At 48.0% G+C, this 13,681-nt stretch overlaps 1 protein-coding gene across 2 annotated transcripts in view; it reads right to left on the bottom strand.

Moving 5' to 3' along the window:
- Positions 1 to 2,670: 2,670 nt before the first annotated feature.
- STK4 (serine/threonine kinase 4) overlaps positions 2,671 to 13,681 on the bottom strand; it is a 92,602-nt gene continuing 81,591 nt past the window's right edge. For both annotated transcript variants that reach the window (XM_025932029.2, XM_086702305.1), the window contains one exon: positions 2,671 to 6,856. In XM_025932029.2, coding sequence (XP_025787814.1) covers positions 6,698 to 6,856 — 159 coding nt within the window. In that variant the 3' untranslated portion in view covers positions 2,671 to 6,697. The remainder of the gene's footprint in view (positions 6,857 to 13,681) is intronic.

The raw sequence follows: 13,681 nt of genomic DNA, 5'->3' as shown, positions 1-13,681 counted from the left end.
AACACACATGAAGGAAATGTAAATCCAGCAGTGCTCTGGTTTTCTTTGGGAATGGTAGAGCAACTTCGAGCAGAGGCTGCTGGGAAGGGAAGTAGTCTGCATGTGTAGAGATCACAAACCAGACGCATTCTTGTACTTGAAGCCACAGTTGGGGTCTCAGAATGAATAGCGGGGTCAAGAAGTCTGGGGTGGAATCCAGACCCGACATGGCCAAACCTCGGGCCTCAGTTGCATTGTCTGTAAGGCAGGAAGCTGGCTGAGAGTAAGCATCTCTTACATTGCACAGGGTGGGGTGGTTTCCCTCTGATGCTTCAGTCTCATCAGGAATGACACCCCTTCCCATGGACCACAAGGCCCCACCTGCTCATCTTCACTCACCCCTCTGATGTCGCTGCCACCTACTCTGTCCTTTATTCACTGTTCCAGGCAGGGTGGCCATCCTTCCAACAAATCAAACTTCTGTCCTGGCCTCAGGGCCTTTGTTCTTGATGCTCCTTCAGCATGGAATGTCCACCATCCATGGGCTCTGCCTGGCTGGCTTCTTCCTGTCATTCAGGTCTCACTTCAAAAGCCATCTCTTCAGAAAACCTGCCTGGATCACTCTACGTAAAGGTGTCTCTGGGGCGCCTGGGTGGCTCAGTTGGTTGAGCGTCTGACTTCAGCTCAGGTCGTGGTCTTGCAGTTTGTGAGTTCAAGCCCCGCGTTGGGCTCTGTGCTGACAGCTCAGAGCCTGGAGCCTGCTTCAGATTCTGTATCGCCCTCTCTCTCAAAAATAAATATTTTTTAAAAATTAAAAAAAAAGCTGTCTCTCTCTGCATCTTCGTGCATGCACATGTGCAAACACACACACGTACACACACACGCACACACTCACATATTGCTCACAATCTCATTACTGTTTTATTTTCCTTATGGCACTTCATCCTCCTCTGAATGATGGTTTATTTATTTACACGTGACACAGACTCGCTGTGAATATGCGTTACAAGTGCACTAGTGACTCAACTATTGCCGGCATCGGTGCCGCGGATGATGTGGTTTTCTGAAATGGAGACCAGCTCTTGGGAAAGCTCCACACAAAACAAACCGCAAGTGTCCCTTCATTCCACATAGTTCATTCTTGGAAAATTAATAGTGAAACCTTGCACAAAGTACTTTGTGTCTAGAGGTCAATGAGGTTTGGTTTTGAATGAGGTGTTGATAAACAAGTTTCTCACCAACAGAAATGTCCAGTGGGGTTTGATGCTGTGCAGGACTGCCCAGAATGCACTGCAGGACACCTAGCATCCCTGCCTCTGCCCATTAAATGCTGACCGGATCCTGCGGTCATGGTCACAACAAAACCATTCTGAAGCATTTCCAGAATGCTCCCTAGTGGTCAGTACTGCACACTATTAGAATCCCCTATCTATAGAAAGGGCGTAGGACTAGGGGCACCTGGACGGCTCAGTCGGCTAAGCGTCCGACTCTTGGTTTCGGCTTAGGTCACGATCTCACAGTTCATGAGTTCGGGCTCCACGTTGGGCTCCACACTGGCAGTACGGAGCCTGCTTGGGATTCTCCTCCTCTCCCAAGCTCTCTGCCCCTCCCCCACTTGCTCATGTGCGCATGCTCGCTCGCTCTCTCTCTCTCAGAATGTAAATAAACTTAAAAAAAAAAGCGTCTAGTACTAAATACCTCAGAGTCTGTGCAAAAAGATGAAACAACCTGAAAGGCTCGGCCGTGTGTCTGATGTCTAGTAAGTGCTTAGTAAACGGGAATTTACTTCATCTCTTCTTTCCACCTTCTGGCCACAGGTTCTGAGTCTGAGCAATAGGAAACACCTGTCATCAAACCCTGGCAACAGGAAGGAAGACACTGACTCTTTCAGGGAATAAGGGGAGTAAATTAGGCAACAAGAGACACACATCACCCCCACTCCCAGAGGGCTGACAGAATAGCACGACGTTATGCAGAGAGACTGTGGAACTATTATATTAAACACTGTAGAGCAATTTGACTCAAGAGACCCACACTCACTTTTTGGTGTAACTCCGTTCCTTCCCTGCTTTGGTATAAACTTTGAGACTGAGAAAACCTGGGGTGGGGCGGGCTAGCGACGTATTTCTGGATGAGGATGGGCCACAGGAGGACAGCTCCGCTCTGAATGCTGGGCTGTGCCTGGCCCAGTTCCATGCAACAACAGAGATGAAGGATGTCATGGTGACCTTACATCCAGACTCTCACACCAGACCCTCTGCATAGGCCGGTCACTCTGCCCAGGAGGTCTTCGATCCCTCACTTCTTGCCCTTCCTTGACCTGGCCATCTCTTGCCTATTTCAAGTTCAAGATGCACGATTTCCAGAAAAGCTTCCTTGGACACCCCAGCAGAATTGACTCATTCTCTCCTCCTGTGTCCATGGTCGGTGAACTTCTTTCCACTGTGGTATTTCCATATGCACTTGACTGACTCCCCATCTGGTCTGCAAGAACTATGTCTGGTTTATCTTTATCTCCCTGACGACTAGCTCAGACTGGGCACACAGTCGGCATTTACTCCCTACCCTACCTACTTCTCCCCCAGCTTTGGATTCTAAAATAAACATACGACACAGTCAGTGTCGCAGAGGTTCCCAACACCATTATCCAGGCTACAGAGGGAGGATCTCATTTTTAAAAAGAAGAAAGTCTTGTGTTCCAAAGGACAGTTTATTTAAAACAAAGGTGACAATGTGTAGGAAGTAGGAAAAACAACAATTCTAACATAAAAGCACACAGGAAGCACCTCAAATTAAAAAAGGTGCAGGGGAGGAAGCTATGTTTCGTACATATACAAACTGCTGACCTCAATTGATTATTTACATCCAAACTTTATAAAATAGCATTTCAAGTCAGCACTTAAGCCAGTGTTATTAGTTTTTATTACAAAAAGTTAAAGCTACAAACTTCACATTTTTAAGTTGTACATCTGCAACAGCATTTAAGCTTTTTCCAAGTTGGTTCGAGTGCAAGCTGGTAGAGGAGATTTTTTTTTCCCCCAGACACAAAAAAGAACATGGAGTCCAAATACAATGAATATAATCCTGATGAAAACACAGAGTGCATAAGAAAGGATGGGGTGGGAGGCTGAGGACTGGGAAGAAACAATTTTCCAGGAAATAAGGAGCTGCAGTCTTTAGAGGCAATGTGGTGTGCTAGAAAGGGCACTGGAATAAGAATCAGAAAACCTGCATTTGAATCCTAGCTCCACCATACTTTAGCTGCATGACCTTGAGCTTAAAAGACTTCACCTCTCTGAGTCTCAGTTTCCTTATCTGTAAAAAGAGGACAGTAATACCTATACCTCCCGGAGCTATTAAGTTTTAACAGATATAAGGCTATTCAGATTATCTATTTTCTTCTTGAATGAGCTTTGGTGTTTTGTATCTTTCAAGGAATTCGCCTATTTTATTTAAGTTACTGAATTTATTAGCATAAAATTGTTCATGATATTGTTCTTAGCCTTTTAATATCTGTAGGAGCTTACTGATGGCACCTCTCTCATTCCTGATATTGGGAAGAGCTACTGAGTTTTAAATGGTATAATAAATCTCTGGCATCTGACAGGTGCTAAAGAAATGTTTCCTGGATCAGAATACACAGTCTCAAGGAGTCAAGCTATAGCTCTCCAGTGGCTTCAGAATTTTGGTTCTCTCTATCTATCTATCTATCCATCCAGTCACTCATCAGCCAGCCCCCAGCCAGCCAGTCAGCCAAACATTCATCCATCCATCCATCCATCCATCCATCCATCCATCCATCCATCCAGTTGGTGACTGGGAGAAGGGACAAAGAAAAAAGGAAAAGAGAAATTTCTTCATAATTACTGATGAGGAAGCAATCAAGATATTCTTGGAGAATTTGAGATTTTTAAATCTCAAATATGAATCTTTTTAGGCTACAACTAGGTGAGGGTCCTTGTTTCTTAAAAGTAGAGAATAGGCGAGGTGCAGAGTCCCTGGAAACTTGAGTCAAAAATGCTGAGGCAATTACTGAAGCTCGGGACTCAATGAAAGCAAGCTGACCTAGCCTGAAGTTGGTATTCAAGGGGAAAAAATGACTGGGACTTGCTCCTCTGGCTTTCCGTCACTAGAAAACAAATACACCTTGTCAGGAAATGTATGTGGTCCAAAGAAATTGACTTCTGGCCAAAGAGTTCTGTCTCGCTAGACTGGTGAGCAGTGTTCTTTGTTGGACCAGCATGGTGGGTGCACACATGCCTGAAAGAAAATAAACTACGGATCAAGATTCATGACCCAAGAATATTTACGGGGAAAAACGAAAACCTTTTACTTGGATCTAGCTTAGGAAGGAAGAAATGGGCATTCCTCTCCTGTCTGGCCAAGTGCAAAGTCCTTTCTAAAGAGAAAGAGGCTGAGGCAGGCCTGTTCGTTAGCACAACAGATGGTGTGGGGGAATGCACGCTCCGTGCTGTGGTTGGTGAGACTCGCTTGGCTGTCAGACTTGACTACTAACTCAGCTGTTTCCCAGCCTAAAAATGCCAGTGAGAGTTATTTATTCTGTGCGAGAAAGGTGGTCACTTCGTTTTAAAGATTTGTGACTTTCCTTTTCCCTGTAAATATTGGTCTCACATGGTGATGCTATGAATCCTGATTCAGCCACTTACTAGCTGTATTGCCCTGGGAAAGAACTTTTTTTCTGTCTGAACTTGCTCCTTCATCTATGAAGTGGAGATAAAGTACTTAACATATGGGGTTATCCTGAAGTTTGGATCTCACATATATAAAAAGCCCACCTAGCTCAGTGCCTGGTGTATACTAAGTGGTCAATGAATATTAGCTGCCATCGATTATTCTAGCGGGATCCTCTAGTCGTCCTCTGTTCTCTGTACCTAACACATAACTGCCTAACTGGCCAAACCCTGCAGATCAACCACTGCCTCTTACATTTTTAAAAACTTGCTTTAATTGCAAAGAACAGAATCTGGCCAGAGAAGAGGAACATCCCCTGCCTTTCCATTGATTCCCAGGTTTGGGAAGCAAAAGCAATTACGGAGTCGAATTACACTATCCTTAGGTGCAACCCAGTCAGTGCTCTCCCAGCAGGGGCGTGGGGGGGGGGGGGATAATTAAAAATGAGCAGACATTTGCCTTTCCTCACTGTCTACTCTTTGCTGTGCGATGACAGGACATGTGGCCTTGAGCCCATGCTGCAGAGGGATGGCCAGTGCTGTTCTGTGAAGCCCTCTGATCTTAGGCCCGAAATTGCCCACATGGTGCCTCTTACTGGCCAGCAGGCGCTGCAGGGCTCCGGAAGGGCCGAGACTCAACCATCAGGCTCCCCCTGGGGGTCTCAGAGCCAGTAGCCCTCTGAAGGGACCAAGCAAGACCAAGTCTGCCTTGTAGACCTCTTGGGGAAACTTTACCAAAACTGACACAGGTTTCTCCCCTTGGACGGGGCTGTTTGGATCAGGGCCCAGGGGTGAGGAGCTCTGGTCTAGTCTCAGCTCTTCAGCTTGCTTTGTGATCTTGTCACCATATCACTTCCCCTCTCCAAGCCTCATTCGGGCCAGAAGATGCCTATGGTCCCTTCCAGTTGTGGCATTCTGTGGGCCCAGATGGAGCCTCCTGGAGAAGAGATCTTAGTCTGATATTCAGGTATCCTTTCCAGACCCCTCAGCAGTAAAGTAAAAAAAGAAAACAATCACATATTGGAATATGATCACCAAAAGCAATGCCATCTACCCATGTCTGTAAGGAATGCGGAGCAAAATGCATGCCCCTGTGCGATCTTCACATGATCATTGAGAAGTCCGAAGACACCTTCTCTTCTGTGGCCTGCACACAGCCCCGTGTTTGCTGAGAGGACCTGGCAGGCCCGTTCCTGCACGGGGTCACGTCTCCTCTTAAGGCACTGGGCAGTATCTGTGCTGTGACTTTAGGCGGTTGGGAGAGTGGAAATGGATGAAAGGCATTGAAGCCACAAGGGGCAGTTTACAAAGAGGGTGCCAGGCTTCTCCTGGGACTCAAAAAGTAAACACAAACTCTCAAGGCTTTCCCGTGGACATGGTCAGTGGCTCCAGAAGCCAGAGATGACCCACCCAAGGCTCAAACCATGGGGAGAGAACTGGCCCAAACCTAATTTTTAATTGCAGCCCTGCAAAAGGGTGAGGTTGGCCCCTGGGAGCTGAGTGACCCCAACAGCCTCCCGCTGTCCCCTGCCCTTGTGTCCCACAGTACCATAATCTTACAGAAGAGGCCAACTGTTTAAAACTGTACCTGTACAGAGATGCCACCACCACACTCAGTGGGGAATCCAGTTATAATTTATATATATGTGCATATTTATATATTTTTAAAAAGTTTTCCAGAAAGAACAATCGAAAGCTATTGGAAGAAGAAAGACAAGACAACATGTAACACTTTCCCAGCTATCACTCATCTAGGAGTCTCTGTTCCTGGGGTTAAAAACTCTGAGTTTAAAAGCGCTGATATGAATCCTTTGAAATAATATAACTGATCGATTTAAATACATACACAAGATGGCGCGCTGACGGCAGGCAGCCCTTCCCACTGGTGCACTTCCTGAGTTCACGGAGGCGAAGGTGCCGTGGAAAAATGACGGGGCGGAAGTGTTGGCTGACAAGCCTGAGTGGCGAGCAGCCAGGGTTCACCGAAGGCCTGGTGCGCAGGCTGGGGCCCTCCTGGCCGGGCCTTCTCAGAAGTTCTGCTGCCGCCGCTTCTTAGCCTCGATGGCATCCAGGATTGGCTGCCTCTTGGACTGGTACTTCTGCCGGATCTCTTCGATCTCTTGCTCCATCATGGGGTCGAGGGCCAGGAGCCTCTTCTGAAGGTCCTCTACTGTCCAGCTCTTAAGCTAGAAGAAGTGGAGCGTATAGTCACGACAAAGCCAACGTCAGCACAGAATAGCCGAGAAGCCCAGCCTTTCCGGTCACCCAGAAGGGAAGGGTTTGTGGTCAGACCAAGATGGAGGGGGGGCAGTGGCTGGAAAGGGACAATTCATTCATAAATAGCATGCCACCAGGCTTTTTGGAGATAATTTATCCCTGGACAAGTTGTAAGTGCTAATCTCTTTGACTTACCTTGCTTTGACCAGAAACTTAACCAATAATACTTTCATCTCTCCTATCTTTTCAACAAATTACGTATCAATTTATTAAAATAACAGCCACTTGGTGTAGGCAAAATAATGCTTGCCCCCCTAGTTCTTGTCTCCTGCTTGTTCATGTTACCCGTGAGATGAGTGTCTGGATGGTGACCGTGTCTCTTTCTGGATACCACACCAGGGAGGAGGGATGCTCACTGAGGATCAGATGCCATCCCCTGTACCCCCAGTGTCTTGGCACTTGTCTTACTAATAATCATCGGGTGCTAATTACATACCAGGCACCACTCTAAGCACTTCCCATGGATTACCGACACAGGCGTCTTGAGAATGCAGATACAACCCTTGGGCAGGGAGTGCGAGGGGTAGTTGGAAACTTCTGAGATTAAGTTTCCATCATCCGGAGAAAAAAACAACAGAACTTGATATATAAATTAATAATAAACGGTAGCATTTATAGTGTTTTCTATGTTCCAGATGCTCCGTGCTTTACACACATTGACTCATTTCATCCTTGCGACAAGCCTACGATTTGCATGTATCATTATCTCCATGTTACAGAAGAACAAGCCAAAAAAGAGGGTGGTGAAGAAAACTGCCCCGGGTCTCATGGCTAGTAAGTGGCAGAATCGAGATTCAAACCCAGGCAGGAAGGCCCCAGAGTTCATGCTCTTAACAGGGATCACAGAAGAGCAGATGAGCAAAGCACAGGTTTGAGAACCAACTCAATCTGTGGTTAAAACAAACATGGCTCTGCCTCTTGCAAATGCTGAGATTCAGGCAAGTCACCTGTCTCTCCAGGCCGTCCTCACCCATAGAGATGGGACAGCCATGCCGCGTCATGCTTATTTTAAGAATTAAATGAGATCATGTCTGTAAAGATGCTAGCACAATCCCTGGTACACCGTGCACTTAAAGATGGCAGTGCGTGTTACAACCCTCCCTCTACCAGAGCCCAGGAGTGTGTTCATGTTCAACATGTGTCTGCAGCTGTCGGGCGAGTGGTTTCACTGCCATATGTAAGGAGGGTCACTGACTCCAAGCAAGGCCAGTCCTGGCTGCCAGGGATGGGAATGAAAGCCAACATTATCCACAGCGGGTGGTGATAAATTCTGTGAGCTCACAACCAGTTTAATAGGTGCCGTGTTTCAAGAACTCAAAGGCTCACTCAAGTCTTAGCACAGATTTATGGAATCAACATGTCCCTCAGCCCCTCCCTGAGGCCCCAACAGGGAAGTGGTAGAGGAAGGGGGTGAAGGAACCTCTTTCTGTCCGCCATTCCTCTACAGGGTGGGGTGTGACCGAGTGTGAAGTGCTTACAGTGGCTTCCCCAGGAATGGTTTAGTGACCTGTCGCCACAGGAATTTACGTTGGCCAGCTTCAGGGAGGTGGTCTGAGAAGCAAGAAAGGCCTAACAGTTCAAGACGAAAGGCTCTTTGTGATGTGGGAATGCAGAGAGCGAGTGTGGGGGATGCTAGAAAGTTGGGCTGAAGAAACTGCATCTCGTTTCCAGCCCAGCCTGTGGTTTTAGACCAGCAGGAGGGTGGTGTTCTGGGCCCAGGGACACTCCCCAAGAGCAACACTCACCTCGTCGTTGGCTTTTTCAGTCCCTTCTCCAGAAAGAAGCCACCCCAGACCTAATACCTAATGTTCCCAGCAGTTGAGGTGCTAAATCTTAAGGGTCACAGATCATCAGTCTGTAGAGGCTGTGCAATCTTAGACAAGTAACTTCCCCCTCTGAACCCCTCAGTGTCCTCCTCCGGAGAAGAGACGCCAGTTCTGCCATCCCTGGGCTCTAATGAAGATCAGATGACTTCACGGGTTGACGTTCTCAGCACAGAACTTCACATGGTATGCATTTCCCAGACAGTAAGCATGCCATAAACTGTAGTGGTCACCACAGTTATTAATGACCGCTATTGTTGCTGGTATTAATACTATCATTATTATTAATATTTTGGAAAGTCTCTAATTAATCTCCCATAAACAAGCTGTTCCTATAACCTCTGATCCAAGCCAGAGTCAAACAAGTAAAAAAGAAAATATTCTACTCTATCTTGGGCTAACAATGCCTAAGGGTTGGCATTTTCGCATACCATCTGTTACCTTATTTATAGTTTAACAAAATATGTTTTTATCCAGCCATCGTATATTCACTGAACACCTACCATGGGCCAGGTAGGCACACAGGATACTTCCGTGAAAAAAAAAAAACCCAAAACAAACCCCCCAAATCACTGCCCTTGTGAAGCTCACATTTGAATGAGGTGAGACAGGCAACTGAGAATTAAATGACTCAGAAAATGACTCTTACGTTAGAGGGCGATGGGGAAAGAAAAGAAACAACACAGTGAAGGAAGGGGAGCTGGGGATCGCGAGGCTTGCTCTTCATCATCCATCAGGATGAAGCGTCAACTGCGAGATGAAGAAATCAAAGTCAGTGGAGCAGCACTGGCTTTCTGGTTTGTTCGGCAGCTTCGGGCAAACCCCTTCTCCTTCCCAGGCCTCCGTTTCCCCACCTGTAACAGAGGGCTGCTGAGATGACCTCAAGATCTTGTTGGACTCAGTATTTCTCATCTATGACCCATGGATCCTGTGCATTGGAGTCACCCGTTAAAGGTTACAAGTCGTGAGCTACTCGATCACTCCCCCGGAGGTAAGGACTTTGCATGCTCAAGAAGCTACTGGTTTGTTCCTTGTAATTCCTCAAGTGTGATGAGCCTGGTTCTACATCCTCCTTCCCGTTTTCCTGACAGCAAAATTCTCACAAAGTAATTGCTGCCTGTCTCTGGTCAAGGCTTCTAGGTTTCCAGTTTCTGCACAGCCCTTCTGCCCTTGATCTAATCTAAAGGCCACAACATGAACCCCTGCTTTATCTCCACCACCTTTGGGCTAATTTACTTGCCCTAAGGCTTTGTTTGGGCTTAAGTTACACCTGACCCATTAGAACACTGCCAGCCAGTCACCGCTAATGCCTCAGTCACACTCCAGATATGGATTTTTCTGAAAACAAGCTCAGAGAATGGTTTCATGGCGCCAATGTAGCATCTCACCTCCCTGGTCCTTGGTGGCATAAATAAATTTCAAACGGATATCTTGCAGAAGAGGAACTGTGATGCTCAGGTTTTGCTATAGCCAGAGTTGTGACGGAGCACACCGCGGCCCGCCACCCCCCTCCCCGGACCGTGCAGGGGCTGAGCCGTTTTCACCAGCTGCAGGAAGTCCCACCCTGTAGCACACCTCATCTGTCCCCTCGCACTTACATAGCCTCTCTAGACTGTGACTCCCCATGTCCATCTGCAGACCAGCATTCTCCTCTGAATTCCAGGCTCACACACCCAGGGAAGGTCCTGCTTTATATCCCCATCCCAGATCAGCTCGTGGAAATCGGCACCTTAACGCCAACCAAAAGAAAACTCTCGAGTCCCACCCCTCCCAAACGGGCAGATCTATTCTCCTTACATCCAGGTCTTCCCCTTCTCAGGAGTGGTACCACCGTCCTGCCACGTGCACAGAAATCATCCCTGATTCTTCCTTCCCCTCACCACCCCCTGCCCACAACCCATCCTTCGATCTCATCTCTAAAACGCTGGGGTGACCCAAATCCAGCCCCTCAATCCAGGCCACCGTCATCTCACAGCAACGAGCATCATTAAAAATACAGAGATGAACCTGATCGAGTCCCCCTGTGTTTCCTGCCGCACTTAGAATAAAATCCCCGGGGCTACAAAGGCCGTCCATCTCTGGCCCCACAGTCCCCTCGAACTGCATCACCTACCACTCTCCCTTTTGTTCGGGACACTCTGGTACCCTGTATTTCAAATCGTCAGACAAGCTGCACTTTTTCTGGCCTCAAGGGCTACATGGTGACTGATCCTTCTGCCTGGATGGGTCGTCCTCAGTTCTTCCTTATCTTTTAGGCCTTGGCTCCAAGGTCAACTCCTCAGAGAATCTGAGAAAGCCTTCCGAAAGGGCGCCTCCCCTACATGCACTGTTGTGCCTCAGCCCATAGTTTGCTTCCTTCAAAACGATGTGGCACGAGGTAATCAATCAATCGTTCTTATTTATTTTCTTTCATTTAGTGCGTCTCTCACTAGGACAAAAGTCCCAGGAGAACAGTGACTCTGTCTTGTTCACTACACCATGTGCAGGAATGAATAAATTGCCCTTTGTTTCCAATCAAATAATAATGGAAGCCACTGAAGTCGAGGGCGAAGCTCCCCAAGCGCCGCCACAGGCAGCAGGGCTCTGGGAGAGGAGTGGAGAGGCCCCGGTGTGGAACAAGGAATGAGGTATGCCCCTCAGGGAACTTGTATTCCTCTCAACATTCTTTTGGCATCGAAGGAAGTCTCTGCTCCCTGGAATTCCATTGGTGTGTTTGATACTGAATGACAAGGAGGAGGTCTCCAGCCCTGGCTGAGTCACCTCTAATGGGCACGTCCACTTTAATTTTTCGTTCTGACAAAAAGGAACTACTACTTTGGAAAAGGATGAGGTAATCAAGAGAATAAGACCTGATCCCTGGGGACAAGACAAAATGAATGCCAAGCCCCGAGCCCCAGGCTCATTAATGAAGGTGGGTTGTGCTGAAGAGAGCAGACCAAGCGCAGGGAGAGGTCACAGAAGGAAAGAGAAACTAAAATAAGCCTCTTCACAACCATGGTTATTTAGAATTCTCTGACCACTCGGATGCTCATCAACACATCAGTCTTGAGTACGCGGCAGTGGGTGGGCTCCGAATCTGACGGTACTGAAGCTCTGGTGCTGTGCTCACTGTAGCTGACCAACACTTGGACTTCCCTCACCCAGTGTGACGTCTGTCGACGGATGTCTGAGCAAGTAAAGGCAACCACACACGCGCAGGGAGATTTCTCTTAGAGGCTGTGGTCTCCGGAAATGTTCCGTATCCTCAAGGAGGCAGTTTTTCAGTGTGAACTTTGGCCTCACCCTGTTTTAGCCAGATACGACGCCATCTTACCACTGGATTCTACACTTAGACATCGAGGCGGTACGTTAATTTCTTGAGCTTCTGCCATGCGCCCAGCACTGAGCTAAGCGTGTGTCCGCACAAATCAATCTATCTGCAAGGCAGGTATTATGACTGACCTCCTTTTACAAATGAGGTCAATGAGGGTACGAGTGAGCAAGCAGTTTGCCCAAACTGACACAGCAAGGAACCAGAAAAGACTGTAACCACCACCCTAAGGGTTTCTGGAAACAGGCCTATCTGTTAGGGAACAACATGGAAGGCCAGAAGAATTACAAATTCGGCTGATGTTAAATACGTGAGATGGCCTTCGCATTCAAAACTGCCACTGCTAGGGGCGCCTGGGTGGCTCAGTCGGCTAAGTGTCCGACTTCAGCTCACGTCACGCTCTCGCAGTTTGTGGGTTCGAGCCCCGCATCAGGCTCTGTGCTGACAGCTCAGAGCCTGGAGCCTGTTTCAGATTCTGTGTCTCCCCTCTCTCTCTGATCCACCCCGTTCATGCTCTCTCTCTCTGTCTCAAAAATAAACGTTAAAAAAAACCTCAAAATTGCCACTGCTAGTGATGATGGGTGACTTCAGGGAAGTCACCTGACCTCTCTGGGATCTGGTTTCCTCATCTGTAAAATGGGGATGATACTGTCTACTTGGCTGCCTTTCCTCAAGTAAAACCACCAAAGGCCTACTGTGTGCCAGGCACCACTGCAGAGGGGCAATGACTCAATTCACGTTTGCTAAACACGCTGCAAACTGAACCAACCAGCTTTCCTGGCAGCTCTACCGGGCCAGGCACACCGCAGGGCAACAGGAACGTAAAAGGCGGTATGTGTCGGAGAAGCAGCTGGGCTTTGGGGCAGGAGCACCGGCTTTGGGTCACACGGACCGGGGTCCCACGGCAGCTCTGCCCTTGGGAGCTGGACGCCCTTGGGCGAGTCACATAATGTGTGCCTCACCTTCCCCATTTTTAGAGAGCAGTATTTCTCCACCAGGGGAAGTTGTGAGGTTCAGAGGTGTTGGGAAAGTGTATAACAGTAGTGGTACACGCCAAAAACAAAGCGGATAAGTGGGAGCTACCACCTTAAATCCCTTCTTCGGGAAACGGAGAAACTACAGAAGTAATATAAAGAGTAGCTGCTGCTGCTGTCAGAGCTGAGCTTGATGAGCTCACGGTAGGGTGAGGACACAGCACACACACAGAGCTGTCTCTAGTGAACTCTGCGTGAGAAACCCCAAATCTCAGGAGTCGGGCTTGTCTCCCCTGGGCCAGACCACAGCGAGAGCCTCAGATTCCCAGCATCAGTACAAGTATAGAAGGCTGACGGGAACTGGTTTCTCCTCAAATGGACTTAGCAACTCTGAAATTCTGAATTACCCTGTGTCAACCAGCCTGAAGAACAACCGGGAAGATCCGGCTGGTTTCAGACAAGCGGGGACTCAGGAATCACGGTGACAGTTGGCCCACCTTGCATGAGCAGAGTGAAGCTGAACTAAACACATCCGAATATACAGCACAGGTTCACCCTGTCCTGGCAACAAGGCCCACGGTGAACAGACAGGTCTGGTCTATGTCCAAGGAACAGGGCTCAAAGTTC

This window comes from Puma concolor, chromosome A3, assembly GCF_028749965.1.
Source record: "Puma concolor isolate L17-30 chromosome A3, mPumCon1.1.hap2, whole genome shotgun sequence".
In the NCBI taxonomy this organism is placed as follows: domain Eukaryota; kingdom Metazoa; phylum Chordata; class Mammalia; order Carnivora; family Felidae; genus Puma; species Puma concolor.
Note: the sequence above shows the minus strand (reverse complement) of the source record. Positions and strands in the feature narration are given on the sequence as shown.